The sequence below is a fragment of the Populus nigra genome, chromosome 17 (genome assembly GCF_951802175.1).
Source record: "Populus nigra chromosome 17, ddPopNigr1.1, whole genome shotgun sequence".
Lineage (NCBI taxonomy): Eukaryota > Viridiplantae > Streptophyta > Magnoliopsida > Malpighiales > Salicaceae > Populus > Populus nigra.
The window spans coordinates 7,912,492-7,929,761 of NC_084868.1; the positions used below are offsets into that span (position 1 = coordinate 7,912,492).

At 29.7% G+C, this 17,270-nt stretch overlaps 1 protein-coding gene across 2 annotated transcripts; it reads right to left on the reverse strand.

The window, feature by feature from the left end:
* Positions 1-9,883: 9,883 nt before the first annotated feature.
* LOC133677130 (uncharacterized) lies at positions 9,884-11,932 on the reverse strand. 2 transcript variants are annotated; one of them, XM_062098965.1, is made up of 5 exons: positions 11,570-11,932; positions 11,400-11,472; positions 11,191-11,320; positions 10,594-11,018; positions 9,884-10,485 (listed from the first exon to the last, which is right to left on the reverse strand). In XM_062098965.1, the coding sequence occupies exons 2-5, from the start codon at positions 11,432-11,434 to the stop codon at positions 10,464-10,466; spliced, it is 612 nt and encodes a 203-aa protein (XP_061954949.1). In that variant the 5' UTR covers positions 11,435-11,472; positions 11,570-11,932; the 3' UTR covers positions 9,884-10,463. The 2 variants fall into 2 exon arrangements, with proteins under 2 accessions (XP_061954949.1, XP_061954948.1); XM_062098964.1 differs by having other exon boundaries at positions 11,400-11,932.
* Positions 11,933-17,270: the final 5,338 nt, after the last annotated feature.

Consider the following 17,270-nt stretch of genomic DNA (forward strand, 5'->3'; position numbering starts at 1 on the left):
CACTTCTTGTTTTCCTAGTTAAGCAGAAAACAATGAGCTGAGATGTTTTTACTAACTCCATGTTTGTTTTTCCGAAAAGTAATTTTTGAAAATTATTTTTTTAATTTATTTTTGTTTATTTATCATTAAAAAATTTGATCAATAAAAAATACTTTTAAGTCAAACAAAAATTTAACTTGGTTTTCAGAAAAGTTTTTTCCTGAAAAATTTAAACGGAAAATACTTTTTGGAAGTTGTGAAAAATTTTAAAATATCATATTATTTACTGATTATATTAAATTTGGTCCTCAAATTTTTGATTGTTATATATATTTTATTTTGAATATTTATTTTTTAATTTCATCTCTTAAAATTTAATTTTTATATTAACTTTGGTACTTATTTTTATAATTGTTATTTGCTTTTCCCTTATTATTTTTTTATTGAAATTTTTTATCTATCAAATTTGATCCTTATTCTTTTGATTATTACTTATTTTATTTGAAATAATTTATGAAATGTTAATTATTATTATTTTAATTTCTTCATCTTTTATTTTTTTTATTTTTTAGATTTGATTTCTATTATTTTGATTATTATTTATTTTATTTGAGATAATTTATGAATTTTTTTTTCAATTTCATTCTCATTCAACTTTTTAATTTGTAAGATTTGTTTCTCTATTTTAATAAACTTAAAAAAAATAAAACATTAATAAGTTATTTTCCATGATATAATTAAATACTGGAAAGTATTTTTCAACTTATTTTTTATTATATTACCAAATATTAAAAAATAATTTATTTTTTTAAAATTTATTTTCTATATAAATTACTTTTCAGTAAATAAATGAGATATAAATTCATCATTTTAGAATATTGAGCTGCCCTTTATTTTCCCTTTGCGCTCCCTTATCTCTTAGGGCATCTGTAATGTGTGAGGTGAGAGAAAAGTCAAAGCTAGTAAAAAAATGAACTAAATAAGTGTATCTACGTGGAAAGAAATGACTTTAAATTCTTAGAAGAAAAAATAAATCACTTTCTTCTCTTTTTTTAATACAATTTGCTCTTCAAATTATTATTTTTTCATTGAAGTACACCGAAAAAAATATATTTATACAGACTTCAAAATAACATCTTGCCTTGAAGATGCTCTTAGCTATTAAAAATTAAATCTTTTGATAATTTACAAAACTAAAAATCAAATATCATAAATTAAGTAAATTAAAAGAAATTCTAAAACTTATGGCAAAAACATTGTGGATGTATATAGTGAATCTACATTGTTTCTCTCATTCTTCCCCTCTCAGTGCAAAAATGAAGGCCAGTAATGAGGGTATTTTTATTTTTTCATAAGGACACATGTACCTTTTAAAAAATTATTAGGTATAAAAAGGTTTTTTTAATTTATTTTAACAATAGAATCACTAAAATAAATTTTTAGAAAAAAAGGAGTTTTTGTTTAGGGGCTATGTGGTCATTTTCTTTTAATGAACAATAAAAAAACTTAAATACCTTTGGAATCAAACAATTTTAAAGCTTGATTGGAGGGGCGTAGCGTGGTGGCAAATGACTTGAGATCTGCACAGCAGGTCTCGAGTTCGAGTCAGGGCGTGCACCTCTTGTAAGAGTCTGGGACAGACGAGGTTTTACTCACTCACCTGGGCCCACAAAGTGCGCTTTCCGGGAGGTGGAGTTTCCTCGAATCCAAAAAAAAATTTATTGGAGGGGCATTTTCATCTTTGTATCTAGGTTTTTTTTTTCTGGGTAAGTTTTGTTTATTTTCAATTTTATCCTTCAGTTACAATTTGTTATATACTGTTTTTTTTTCAATTCGGTCTTTATTCTTTTGATTTTTAATTTTTTTTTGTTTGATTCTTTTGTTAAAGTTTTATTTGTTTTAAATTTTATCTTTCAATTGAAATATTGTGTATTATTGTTTTCAACTTGGTCCTCATTCATTTTAGTTTTTTCTTTTTTTTGTTAAAATTATTTTTCTTTTCAATTTAACCCTCCAATATAAATTTTTTGTAGCCCTCTCATTTATTTTTTTTTATTTTTACCATCATTATTTTAATTATATATATATATATATATATATATATATATATATATATATATATATATATATATATATATATATCCTTTTGTGCAATCAATTTTTATTCATAGTTTCATCATTTACATTTGCTGGGGATTGAGCTTGTGATTTTTCCATTTAAGGTGTTTTCAGTACAATAACCTAGGTCAATGGTTTGAAATATTAACACGGGTTGACAACCTTTCTTTTTTTTGCTTATTTTTTTTATTTTATCATTTGATATTATTTGTTTTTTTTTTAAAAAAAATTGGTTTGAGGTTTTTCTCAATTTCTTTTTTATCAGGATCTTGGTCTCATAACTTAAGCAACGAGTTTTGCGGGTTAACACAAATTAACTCACCTCTTATTACCCAGGTTACATATTTATCATGCTAACTCAGGTTGACTCATGTCATTTTGTTGTCCTTTTATTTATCCAATTTTCATACTTCCAAGGTTTTTTTTCCAGGTTATTGTGATATTTGTTTATAAAAATTCTATCTGTTTACTAGCAATTTTTTTTTATCATCTAATTAAAATAGAACTAACTTATTAAATTTAGTCGGGCTTGCAACCCAAATTGTTTGGTTTTCTTGTTTCTTTTAAATGTGTTTACACCACCTAGACTATCACTGTTTTTTTTTGTTTTTTTATTTTTATTTTGGTTTTTATTTTAATTAATACATTTTTTAAATGTCTTTTAATAAATTAATTCTTACATTTATGTTTCTATTAATATCCCTCCTCTATGATTTTTTTATTTAGCTTATTTAGTCTTTTTTTAATAAAGGTTTTTTTTAAAAAAAACATTGTTTTGCATGTGTTTAATTTTTAAAGATATTATTCTGATTCATCCATAAATTTTATTTTTATTTTTTATATAGATGATTTAAAAAAATAAAATATATTTATTTTAATATATGTAGCCTTGTATGATATTTTGTTTTATTTTATTCAATCAATTATATATATCAGTGCATGTATGAGTCATCTTTGTCGCTTCACTTTAGTGTTTTCCATTTGCAGACATGTGACTAAGCTTGGAATTTGTTTTCTAATTAAACACTTGGATACAATGTTTTAAAACCAAGACCGGCCCGGTGGGTCGACCCAGGACCTGACCGACCCTGGCCTGGGAACGGTCCAGGTGGAGGCAAAAACCCGGATGGGCATTGGCCCGGGGAAACCCGGTCGACTCGGAACCCGGGCCACCCGGTCAAACCCAGGTGAGACCCGGTCAATTTTTTTTATATTGCCAGTCATTAAACGACGTCGTTTTGGCCTTTTAAAAGGCCAAAACGCTGAAGACTGAAGAAGAACGAAGCAATATCAGTTACAATTTGCAAACCTAATTGAAACCCAGCTGATCGCAGAGGACGTTTTGACAGAGGAGCAAAGGACTTCCCGCCTCTTCCTGCCGCTGCCGCTGCCTCTTCTCTTCCTTCAACCTCCGCGTCTCGGCCTATTGCACCTGCTGCCTCTTCCGGTTAGTATTGCAACTACTCTTTTTTTCATTCTTTTTTGTCTCATATCACTGTACACTATTAGACTTGAGAATTTTGAAGCATAAAAGTGTGTGAGTGCAAGGATTGTGAACTAACTCATATCTAGTCAAAGACATGTGCTTTATTTCATGGACATAAGGATTGTTAAATTGAAAACACAATCTGGGTTTTGCTCGTTTGATTAAAAGCAATTAATTGCGTGGTTAAAGCTTGAATTTTGATCTTTATAGATTAGTTTTTATCCACGGTTTTTAGCTCACATGATTTAGTATATTACTAGCTATTTTTAGCCATTTTCATATAAAAGAAAACCCCAAAAAAATGCAATACATGTTATGTGGAGTTGTGGATAAATATGCCGACTACTAGTTTTACAAAATAATACTGTCAGAGTAGTATTAGTTCAACTGAATCCGTGGTGTTCTTTAAGCCGTTTCAATGTCAAAATCCAGTGATCTTGAAAGCATATTTTTATTAAATATCCCAATGGCATGCATCCTTTTTTCTGTCTGCGTATTTTTTCTAAGAAAAATAAGGATACAAAAATTGTCGTGAGGTTTAAGTCCTGTGTGTCTCTAGCTATTTTTTATTTTCCAAGACAGGAATTAAACTCAAATGATCAATACTAACGTTTTTGTAATTCTGTTAGAGTTTAAAAGGGAAACATTTTGTAGGAAATTAAGTTAAATATTACAATAAAACAGAGTCTAAGAAACCCTTCAATAGAAAAGAAAAAAAGGAAATTAAAGGAGCATGCTGATGATTTATTACAATGATTGTGACGATGAAGTTTCAAAGGAGCATGCTGATGATTTATTAGGTGTTGACGAGATTGATTCAATTCCATCGACATTTGATCCAAATTTTGCTTCTATGGACACAAAAGAACTTAATGTGTTCATTCAACAAAAATGAATGTCTTGTTGATTTAGAATTTATATTGTTGGATGTTTTGTTTTAAATATTTTAGAATTTATGTGGTTGGATGTTTTGTTTTAAATATTTTAGAATTTATATTTTTTTTATGTTTTGGATATTGAATTAAATTTATATTGTTTTATTATAATTTAAATTTGGTTTATGTAAGTGTTGCATTGTAACTAGTTATGTGTTTTTTTATAGGTGTTTTTTTTTTGGTTGATCAGGTCAATTCATCTGACCCGTGACCCGATCACTTGACCGGGTCAATAACTAGGTCGGGTTTCAAAACTATACCGGGATATAAACCAAACCAACCCCCGTTAATTTGCATGGAGCAAGTATGGGTCTTCTCTTGGTTCATTATAAAAGGAAAAGGAGGTGATCTGTGTGTCTAACTGCTTTCAAGAAAAGGAGGTGACAACCGGGTCCCGTGAGTTCAGACTGAAGTGAAGTCACAAAGATATCGTACATGCACTCAAATATATATATATATATATATATATATATATATATATATATATATATATATATATGTGTGTGTGTGAACAAATGGGAGTAGTCAGCCATTGTAGTGAACAATATCTCCGGTGCTATGCCTGCCAACAACCCTGCAAGTGGCATTCTTTTTCTTTAATGGGCTGACTACAATACTATCTATCATGCATCTACAATTCCATGTTGCCTTCGGTCTTATCAGAAAATTATTAAATTTAAATAGAAATACTAACAGAATAATTCTATTAGTAAATTTCAGTTAATTTTATTGATAAAAATAATGAAAAAAAAATTAAAATAAAACAAAAAAGTATTAATACCGTCAGTAAAATCTATCCATAAACTTGTTGGTAAACTTTTCACTTCTCCATAACACTGTTCATTATGTCAATTACAAAAAAAATCATCAATGGAAGATTTTATCAGTATTTTTCAAAAAGCTTTAGAACTATTTATTTCCCACTTGCACTGTTAATTACTATTCTTTACAGATGAAATATCTACGGATTGAAAAGTTGTCGGTGTTATTTGACGGGTTTTTGAATTTTTTTGATGAAATTCAATATTTAAATTAAATATTACAGATGGAATCATCAACGGATTGAAAAGTCGTTGGTGATATTTGACGGTTTCCGGAAATTTTTGATTAATTTAAAATTTTAAAATAAATATTAGAAATGGAATTATAAACGAAATGATTAAAAATATTAATATTTAATTATCCGTCGGTAAAATACCTCAATAAAAGGCTAGAATCCCTCATTTCAGAACAGATGGGCCTACTCCTCCTCCTCCTCCTCTTCTTCACCTTATGTAAAAAACATCAACATTCATTTCTTTTTTTTCTCTTCTCTTCTCTTCTCTCCTCAACTCTTTCTCTTCTCTTCTACGCTCATGTATGTTTTCTTCTCTTTTTTTCTTTTCTATTCTCAGTGTTTTTTAATTAACATACTTTATAAATTTATTTATTTTTCTTCTCAGCTTCACTAGCAACTGCATTAAGGTAATATTTTTATTTTTTCTTCTTCTTTTGTGTTTTGTTTTTCATTATATTTATTTATTTTATCTTATTTTTAAAATTTTCTGTTTTTAATAATTGTATGAATGTTGTTGTAAGATTTTTTTTTTCATATGAGATCAATTTTTAGTTGATTTTTTATAGGATTTTTATTTTTTTAGCAATCGCAACTTCATTTTTTTCATATGAAATTATTTTTAGTTGATTTATTTATTTGTTGTTATTGTTTTTTATTTATTTGTGTTATTTATTTGTTGCAAATTTTTTTGAGTTGATTTTTTTTTCCAAGCAACTCAATTCTGAGTATTATAGAGTGTTGATTTATATTAATTTAATTATTTTCTAGTTTTGTTAAATAGATTTTTTAAAAATATTTTTAAATAATCACCGATGGAATTGCATACGGTATTTTTGTTGGTTATATGACAAGCTTCCCAAGGGAAATACCGACAGAATGAAGCGGATAATTTTTTTAACGCGCTTTTCCCATCAATAAATCCATCAATAATAATATTTTTTTATTACTGACAGATAAAAAATTACTAACAAAAAATTTACCAACAGAGCATTTTCATTTATGATTTCGTCAGTATATTAATTACCAATGAAATGATAATACCGATAAAAATTTGTCAGTAAATATGATAATTCTGGTAGAGAAGGTTCTTGTCTAGACAATTCAGTTGACCAAAGCTCAGCTTTTCTCGTGATGCCTAAAGTCTGTTTGGTATTGTGGTTGTAATTTAAAAAAATTATTTTATAAAAAGTACTTTTAGTTGAAGTTAGTTTGATATTTATATATGTTTGGTTAAAACTATGGTTAAAATTGAGGTTGAACAAAAAGTAATTTAATGTGTTTGGTTAAGAATCCTTTTTAAATTGAGGTTAGATATATATATATATATATATATATATATATATATATATATATATATATATATATATATATGTGTGTGTGTGTGTGGTTTTAAATTTAAATATTGTAAATTTAACTATTATTATTACATCATGAAATAAATAATACTTTATATAAAATATTTTTTTATTGTTCCATTAAACTATCTACAATTCCATTACGTACAAAATTTATCCGACAAGAACTACAGTTTTCATGATTTTTGGAGCGTGCAATAAAATTATGTAAAATATTATCAAGAATAAAATTGAGATCACAGTACAAGTAAATTTAATTCACTCTAAACTAGTTTTTTTTAAAAAAAATTATTATTCACGTTCACGTGAACAGTGCAAGTGGAATCAATTCACTGCACTGGTTTTTTATTTAAAAACACACTATTCACTGTAATGAACAGTGCATAGAAGGAAAACATGGATACACTGAGCAAGAAATAGGAAGGAGCTGCTTTCCTTTCCCTTGCATTTCAAACACTAAAATCAGTGGGACCTATGAATAATAAATTATTGTTTTTTATATTATCAAATAGATTGCGTCTACGTTTTAAACAAAACGCTCCGACAGGTTAATGAGAATTTACGACAGGTTAATGAGAATTTACATGAAGCAAATAATTGTATGAAATAGCAAGCATATTCCAAACGACAAGACATTGAATACAAAGTGAAGTGAGGGACTATGTGTTTTTTGAAGCTTCATCCTTACGCAACAATCAGTGTTTAAAAGAGCATATCAAAAGCTTGCAAGGAGGTTCTATGGACCATATGAGATTGAAGAAAAACTTGGAAAGGTGGCCTACAAGCTCAAGCTTCCACAAGGATCTTGTATTCACCTGGTCTCTCATGTGTCCCTTTTGAAGAAATAATTGGGTGAAACAATGGTTGTTGGTACTAATCAAGTCACCTCCAATAACTGAAGATGGTGAATTAACTAGGAACCAGAGGAAATATTAGACAATAATTAGGTCAAAAAAGGATCCAAAATTACCGAGGAATACTTGGTCAAATGAAAAAGATTCTAGTAGATGATGCTACGTGGGAAAACACTCAAGAAATGAAAGACAAGTTCATAAATATGAGCCGACAAGGTTTCAATTAGAGGAAGGGGTATTGATAAGCCAAGAAGATCATCCCAAGGAGTGCCCATAAAGAACCCAAAATATTTTGCGTAGGAGTTGTCATGTAGGAGAGCTGTGCACTTCACATTACCTTATCTAGGATGTCATGAGGGACATGCACATGATATCATGTAGGGGGCTTGCATGATCCAGGACATGATAACATACATGAAGATTCTGAAAGCTGTGGTTTGTTGATCAAAGTCCTCAAGCTTGCTAAAAAATAAGTCAATTAGTTGTTACATGCTTTTGAATAAATTTTGGCTCCCTAGTTGTCATTAGTGTCAAAGAACTATCTTAACTTAATAATTTAAATTATTAGATGAAGTTTCAAGATATAATTTATATTATTCTCTAACACATCCCTTCAAGTGAAAGCTCTTTGAGCTTGGAACTTGCAAAGACCCACATTACCTTGTGCTTAATTTTTATCAAATAAAAAGGAATGATAAAATTTAAACTCATGACAGTTTAGTCATTAAAGCTTGATACCATGTCAAAAAATAATCTCAATCTAATAGTTTAAATTATTATGTAAGGTTATAAAATATGATTTATATTATTTTTTAATAGTTAATATCCTATTTCATAGAGATGTTATAACAGGATAGTAGATATGTGATCTCAGTATTAGGATTAGGATTAGGATTAGTTGTCAATTCCTTTTTGTATTAAAACTTTTTATTGTCATTAATAAAGCAAGCTTATTCCAGATAAATTACTATATCTATTCTCACCCAAGTAGAATTCTATCTTCCTTAAAACAACTTCATAGCTTTGGTTGGTACCTATCACTTTGTAATTATGTGTTTTTGAGAACTGGGTGCTTGGAACTTTGATCCTTGAATCTTCCATGGGTATTGGGTTCATGACACTCGAACCACAGTCAATAGGTTGGCTTGGTTTTCGACTAGACGCAACCCAAAGAAAACGACTGGATTCTTTTCTTGGGCTGATGTTGAACTTGCAAATTGGAGAAGACCATGCTCCTCGGGTGCCTGCGAAGGTATAAGAAATTGTCTTAATAGGACAACAAAACATCGTCTTTGAAGTGTCTACAAGTTAATCCAAAAAATATGCACTGTTTTGGTATCTGGATATACTCATACACGTGATGGGATGGCATGTAATCCAAGGATAGACCAAAAAATGCTCATCAAGTTCAGGGAATAATGTGTGCAGTAAGAAAACTCGGTCTGAAGTTCTGGCAGGTTTACTATTAGAGACAAAACCTTGCTCAGTCCACTCTGAAGTCTTGTTCTGGTTTTCAAGGCTGCAATTTGAAGATCTGGGGGTTAAAAATCTTCACCGCCATCTTATTTTAAAGCTTTGTGCATGCTTCCTTAACTTCAAAAGCCATCAGTGACGCTCGTTCTTGGTTGAATCAGAGTGAAATGGATGTTAGGATTTGAATTGAGATGATAAAATCTATAAGAAGCCTCTTGTGAAATCAAAGCGGCTAGTTTTTCCAAGAAAGGGTTATCTGGTCTGGCACTAGTGATAAAGATGATCCTCATATATAAACTTCAGAAACAGAAAAGGTATGCTAGCTTACGAAGTCGCCAGCATCGTATCATCTTTTGTCCACTCTGATATGCTATATATGTAGCTTCATCAAAAGTAGCTTCAAAAACAACACTAAGGGCACCAAACCTTAACGCTATGTATTTATAGAAACAAATTAGGAAGCCTCGGCTGTCATCAGCCCAGTACTCCAGGTTGGAGCAAGTCACAATAATCAACAATGAAGTGACGCGTTTAATTTTTATATAATTTTTAAATTTATTTTTAATATTTGTATATTCAAATAATTTCAAAATATAAAAAAATAATTAATTTAAAGTAAAAAAAAATTCAAAAATACGGTTGGATTATATTATAATGTCAAATACCATCTTAATTAATCAAACTCGAAAAGAGAACGAAAACAAGAAAGAATACGACCTTCATGGACCCAGGTCCAGCATCAACTGGACAACAAATCCCTGATAATTCCCTACATCACATGCTTTCTTTGATGCTCACTATCATACATACGGCTTTATTATCCATGCAATGATATTAACTAATCACTACTCTACCCTCCTCATCACGTTTGCCATTTCTTGCTTCAATGCAAGAAGAACACAGGCCCATCCTAATGTCTCTTTCTGCTATTTGTGTTATTAGCTATATATCTCACATCATTAGCATTTAGCACACATGGATTCAAGTTGGGCCAGCTCTAATCATGTGTCTTCTCTCCATTGAGCTTTGTATCTGCTCCCTGGCATGCCTTAAAGCGTCAAGAACTTCAATAACACTTCTATTGACTGCCTTCAACTCACTTTTCTTGGTAGAAGCTGGCAAACTCAATGGGACTAGTGCCAATGAATTATTCACGTAAGCCTCGTTATCACTCTCATTTCGTGCATTTTTTTCCATCTCCACCACTTATGCTTTAATGCTCGCAGAACTGAAAGAGATTATCAGAATATTGACTTAATTAGCTTAAAGAAACCCCATTAAATTGTCATAGATAAAAGTGGCTATTGAAAAGGACAAAGCATGTTGAACTTGATACCTTTGATCATCAATCTTTGAATCTTGTGAACATGCAACGGTTTCATGCCTTGATTTATCTAAAGAACAATCTTTGAGGTTATTGTCAGCATTTGGATTTTGATTCTCTCCGATGGAATCGGAAACAGGACAAATATTTTGATTGGATGTAGTTGTTTCAGAGCCATTGTCTTTCATATCTTGTGAGTCTGCTGCGATTATGACTTGGGGCTTGGATTCAGATTCTTCGGGGTCTTTGTGGCCTGCAGTACTTGTGGATGATGCGCTACAAAATCCACTAATCTCAGATGAACTTGACTTCTCTGATCCCTCTGATGCAGGCGAAATCTTCAAGGACTCAAGCTTCTTCATCAAGAATTTATGCTTCTTTTCAGCTTTTTTCCTCAATTTGATCTCTTCTCTGAGTTTGTCCTCTAGTTCTATTAACTATACCATCAAAAAATAGATGAAAATGAAACTTGAGATCTTACAATTGATGCATTGTGGTTGTATATTGACATCCCAAATGCGAAGCATGCAATAACATCAATCTACCCAGAAGGAGAAGAAAAAAAGTAAATTAAAGGCCATCCAGATGTCAGGGATAGAAGGAGCAGACCTTATTGCCCATGAGCTCTGCCTCCTCTTTAGCAGTCTTTGAAGCTTGTCTCTCTGCAAGCAACCTTCCTCTCAGGCATTCTAGAGTCCTCAAACTATCCTCTCCTTCCATTTTCTTGCTTTCACGAATACTGAGAGGCAATCCATCTCACAATGTGAGAGATAAGAACAATTAAAGAAGAGAAAACAGAGAGATCAACAAGAGCCCACCTCCATCCTTTTCCATCCTTCCCAGTAGCTGTCATTTTCTCTGTCACTGAGCCTACTTGATGAGTTAAATTCTCTGGAAAGAAAGAAATGTGGAAGACATTTATCCCAGCCACTACTGTTCTCAGAACCAAAACCGTGAAAATTTGTATGAAAGATAGGGGAGGAGCTACCTATGTTCAAAAGCTAGTGCTTTGGTCTCTCTTGCTCATGTCAGGTGCCTGTAAATCCAACTTTGTTTATTACCACTGCCACCCTTCATCATTTTTGCTTTGGCTCGTTGCTCTTTTTCTCTTCGCGTTAATTTTCACCTCAGAAACCACCGTGATTTCCTTTCTTTTAAAACAAGACAGTGAAATCAGCCACTTTCACTGTGTGAAAACATCCTATCATAAGCTCCACCTTCAGAAGTAAACATAGGCAGACATTTCAGTTGGACCACTTTCAAATTTAGCAAATACAGAGGCACATACCGCTCACTACTCACTGGCATTTAATGGCATCCAAGAGACAATCCGTGTTGGAGAAATCAACGTGAATCAAGAGAGAGAGAGAGATCAACGTGAATCAAGATGTTTTATTATAGATTGTAATTTTAATTTTATTTTTAATTTTATTTTTTTCGAGTTGTTTTTTTAATTGTTTGTATTTTTTTTTTATGACAATTAAAATGTATTTTTTTTTGTCAAATCAGAAATGACTGTCATACCCAAGTTTATTGGGTTCAGCTTGACCGTCTTACCCAAATATCTTATGTCTTATGTGGCCGCCAAATCCAAGAATTTATAAAAAATAAAATAAAATTTAAAAAAATAATTAAGATTTCTATTTAGGATATTTAAATGATATTTTAAATGTTTTTTTATAAAAAATAAAAACAATTTATAAAAATACTTCAAGATAGTTTAAATATTTTTTAATAATTTTTTTTAAAATAATTATAATTTATATTTAGGATACTTCAAGGAAATTTTAAATGTTTTTCTTATAAAAAATTAATTAAAATTTCTTTTTAGGATACTTTAAAGATAATTTAAATTTTTTTTAAAATAAAAAACATTAATTAGAATTTCTGTTTAGAATATTTCAAATATAGTTTAAATGTTTTTTTAATAAAAAATTAAAAATATTTATAAAAAAATTAATTAGACATGACCGTCACACCTAAGTCTGTTGGGTCTGTCATAGCTGCACTTCTGTTTAAAATATTTCAAGAATAGTTTAATTTTTTTAATAAAAATAAAAAAATTATAAACAAATTAATTAGAATTTTTATTTAGAGTACTTTAAGTTTAAATATTTTTTTATAAAAAAATAAAAAGTTGAAGGCAACAACATTATTGTCAATGTATGGCTACATGAAAAAAAGAAAAAAAGAATCAGAATCTTGAATTATGTCACGGAGCTACAATCTCATTGAGCCTGACCCCAGATGTCCCTGAATTGTCTTCCTCTTCGACACCAATCAAGTTTTTTCACCACTTTTTTCAATAATTGTATTTTCCATTTGTTTTTACACTTACTCCTACTTGTCAGTGTAATTCCCATCTGTAATAATATCGACAGTATTTCATGTCCAGCTGAAGGAATCCTTCAATATAATATCGTCTTAATTACTACTACTGTTTGTATTGTATTTTTCTTTTCATCATCACTTCATTATCTTCTGCAACTTCAACATTATTTGGCATCATTAGCTGCTACTCGATCTATTGAAGTGTTGGAATCAGCTTGCATTGCACTCAAAGAAAGGAGCAGTGGCTAGTATTTCTTTAGTATTTACTAATGATTGATGACTATGGCAGCCATTCTAATTGATTTTGCATTATGAATCTGCCCACCTTACTAGCATGGCTTGGGCAAAGGAGCTTCATCAGCACTCAAACGAGCGAAAGAGCTATAACAATGATTGAAACTAATAAATACCCCTTTAATCAATCATCAACAAAATAGAAAAGAAAAAAAAAGGTAGATATAACACCACATTCAATATATGCTATAAAGAAAAATGTAAAATATGAAAGACATAATAAAATAGATTCAACCTACACTGCCCCAAATAACCAATGAGTAGTTAAGCCAGACCTTTCATGCTAATAGAGCCGAACATTGAAATTTATGAATAGAAATTAATAATTAAAAATAAACATAATTTTATAGACTAGTGGGACAGGTCTAGACCCAGTACACACCTTCTAATATGAGATAATTTAATCAAATAAAACCAAATCGATGCAGCTATGGCTTGTAGAAATAAAATATTCTAAACATTCAGGTGATAATTTTACACAACTAGATATGAGTCTAATCTAAAGAGACTATGTGAATGTTATAGAAGATGCTTTTATAGACCAGTAGGATAGATGTAGACTAGTGGGACAGGTCTAGATCTAAGAACAAGTCTGATCATGTCAAACTAGGTTAGGGCTTATAGAATTAGGAAAGTGACTATGGGTCCCTGACCAATATTGAAAACCAAATGCATGATTAGAGGAGACATCCCTTTGAATGGGAAGATATCAAATATGGTGATTTCAGTTTTCTTGTTAAAATTTCTGAGTTTGCTGGAACTTTGCAGTTAAAAAAAGCTCATAGACTAGGTGAATGAAGTTAAGAGGATTTTTAAGTAAAATGAGGTTTTTAAGTTCACGCGAGTTAAGTTAATCGCAATCAAACTAAAAAGTCAAGAATATATTTGGTGGGAATAGTTAAAAAAAAAACACAAGAGAGAAAAAGAAATTCAAAAATCAGTGATTGGAACAATATGAAAAAGAAGATGAGGGAGCACTTCCTTTATTTTAGCTATTATCAAACCCTATGCTAGAGTTTTCACACGTTGAAACAAAGAGGTAAGGTTGTCAATGATTATATTGATGATTTCTACTTGCTAGTAGCTTTGAATGATTTGGAAAAAACCTGAAGAACAATTGGTAGCGAGGTATCTAAGTGATATATGATTATCCATCCAAGATGTATTGTGTCTTAAATCTATGTGGACAATTTACGAGGCATATCAAAAGGCTTTGATAGTAAAGAAGCAACAAGTTGTTAGTAAAACTTTTCGGGTATATCAAAACAACAGAGGATGATGTAATAATAATAAGAGGACTAATACTACATAATCTAGGCTAGTATAACAAAATCAATAGATGACTGGTTAGGGTTATGGCTTCAAACTTCATTGCTTTAGATGTGGTAAACCTATGCACTAGGCTAGTGAGTGCAGCAAGACATAAAGCCGTCTAGAAAAGAATCTATTGATAAAGAAGCGTGTGGATGAGACCAATTCTTTTTATGATGATGAATTAGATACCGTTGACGAGATTTTACAAATGGATATAGATACTACCCTTGTTATCAATGAGAGTTTGTTAACAACCAAAGCTTATTTAAAAAAAGATTAGTGACACACTAGTATTTTCTACATGCACCATTAAAGATAAAGTCTGTATCCTGATAATAGATAGTGACAACTACAAGAATATAGTGTTTGTAAAGACAGTAAGGAAACTCTAGCTATCAAGTGAAATTCATCATAATTCCTACAAGTTCGCATGGATGAATAAAGATATTAAGGTAATTATTGATAAATGATGTCTTGTTTTATTTTCTATAAGACATAATGATTTTAACATTGTTTGGTGTAATGTGGTGTTTATAGATGCATGTCATGTTCTATTAGAGAGGCCATGATAGTTTGATAGAAGCATGATACATGATGGTAGAAAAACTATGTATACCCTAAGCATTAAAGGAAACGTATAGTGTTGACACCTATAAAGGAGAAGGTCGAGATAAAAATTAAAAACGAAAATAATTTATTGTTTTCATCACAGTTTATGAAGGAGATAGGAGGTGATCAAGTAATGTATACCCTAGATTCTATTAGTAGAACAATTAGGAAAGACGATGATGTTGATGATAGTCTTGAGGAAGCACACGATGTGCTAATAGAATTCGTAAATATGTTACTAGAAGAGTTATGTTAGGGATTAAAGGTCTTGTAAACCTCTAAGTGGCCACCATATACTTATTTTTCAAAGAATAAAATTGCAAATTTAAAATTTATATCTGCAACTATTTTTGTGTATTAAATATTGTGTTTTTTGTGTTAATATTGTTTTATAAGCTTTTATCTGCATCATAAAGACTATAAACCTAGAAGCGAAGAAAGAAGAAAACATAAAAATAATTATATAACAAGGAAGTTCTTTTTTTTTTTCTTTGTGAATCACTAACCAATTCAAGTTTTTTTAGGAGTAAACGAAAAATGCAAAACAAAACTCTAAAGAAAAAAAACCCTATTTAAATTTGTTTCTCCCAAAAATTTCACTTCATAAAGTTTATGTCGTGCATATCATTGAAAATAATTTTTATCATTGGAATTTAAAAAAAATTAGAGCATTAGTTTTCTAAATTTAAATAGAGAAGTTGATTTTACTAAACCTCATAATTTTATGCACTAAAATTTCAATTTTAAAATTGATATCATAGATATTAAAGGAAAGAATACGTATAAACTCCAAAATTAAACTATGAAGCATTCCATTCCTAAATTTAAAGCGGAAAGTTGATTTGCTTAGCCACCAAAATTTTATGGCTCTATTACTTTTTCAATGTAAATTTTGCTCCTAACATTAATGTGCCAAAATTCAGATTAATTTTTTATTATTTGACTCATATACATTTGGATTTTCATTAAAGAAAATACCTTTATCAAAGGTTTTCAATAATGTTATAAATCAAAATTTAAATCAATCATTTTATTCATAAAATTAATTTGAGATTTTGGATAAATGTATCAGGTTGTCCTAAATTATTGGTCAAATTACTCTCAATTTTGCTTAAAGATTTTACTGAATAATTTTTTCAAAACATTATTCATGTTAATCCATGTTAGCTTTCCATCCATTTCAGTTAAATCATATCAAATGATATAATTTTTTATATGCTAGGCTTTGAAATTGAATAAAACAAAAAAAAATGAAAAGAACAATACCAAAGAAAAAAATTATTGTTGTATTTTTTATTCATGTTATTTAAATCATCCAAACTTATTAAACCTAGTTAAGTCAATAACTTGTATCTCAAGTTTTTTTTCTCTTTTATTTTTTTTAGAAATGCTTGTGTCGTCTTAGCATCATGCTTGTGTCGTCTTAGCATTATTTTTTCACTTTGAAAAAAAAAAGAGTCGGTCTCGCGATGTAACATAGACCTACCCATCTAGTTTGTACTAAACAATTTGTTCAAAACTATATGTTCTTTGACCTATATGGTCCTAGTATATTTTACCCTAATTTGTTTTTAATTCCCAAAGATCTTTGTTCCAATAAATTTTCAAAATTTTTCTCCTAGCATTAATGTGACTAAGATTTAAATAAACTTTTCATTATTTAACTTCAAATTTTTAATATTTTTCATACAAGAAATTTCAGCAATGACTAATTAAAATTAAATATTTAAAACTAATTTATATACCATATTTTTCTTAATTTTACAAGGAGAAAATATAATTTAAAAATAAATACATAGAAGTAAGCCTACATCAAAGGGCATATTATTTAAAAATCAAAGCCAACTATAAGAAAGAGAAAGAAAACAGTATGTTCTCTATATAAAGGGCACATTATTCTTGGTCATCTTTTTCGATAAAATTCCAATCAATTGAAGATTTTGTAATCATTCATTTTTCATCTAAATGTTTACAAATCCATTTATTACCATAAGATATATCAAAATACAATCAAAATTTTCAATCAAAATGTTATGATTCAAGTTATCATGGAATTAAGGTTACTAGCTTACAAATAAAGAGTGCAAACCTCCATTACTGCTTCCAGTACGGAACAGAATTGCTAGCCTTCAAGCAAAGAA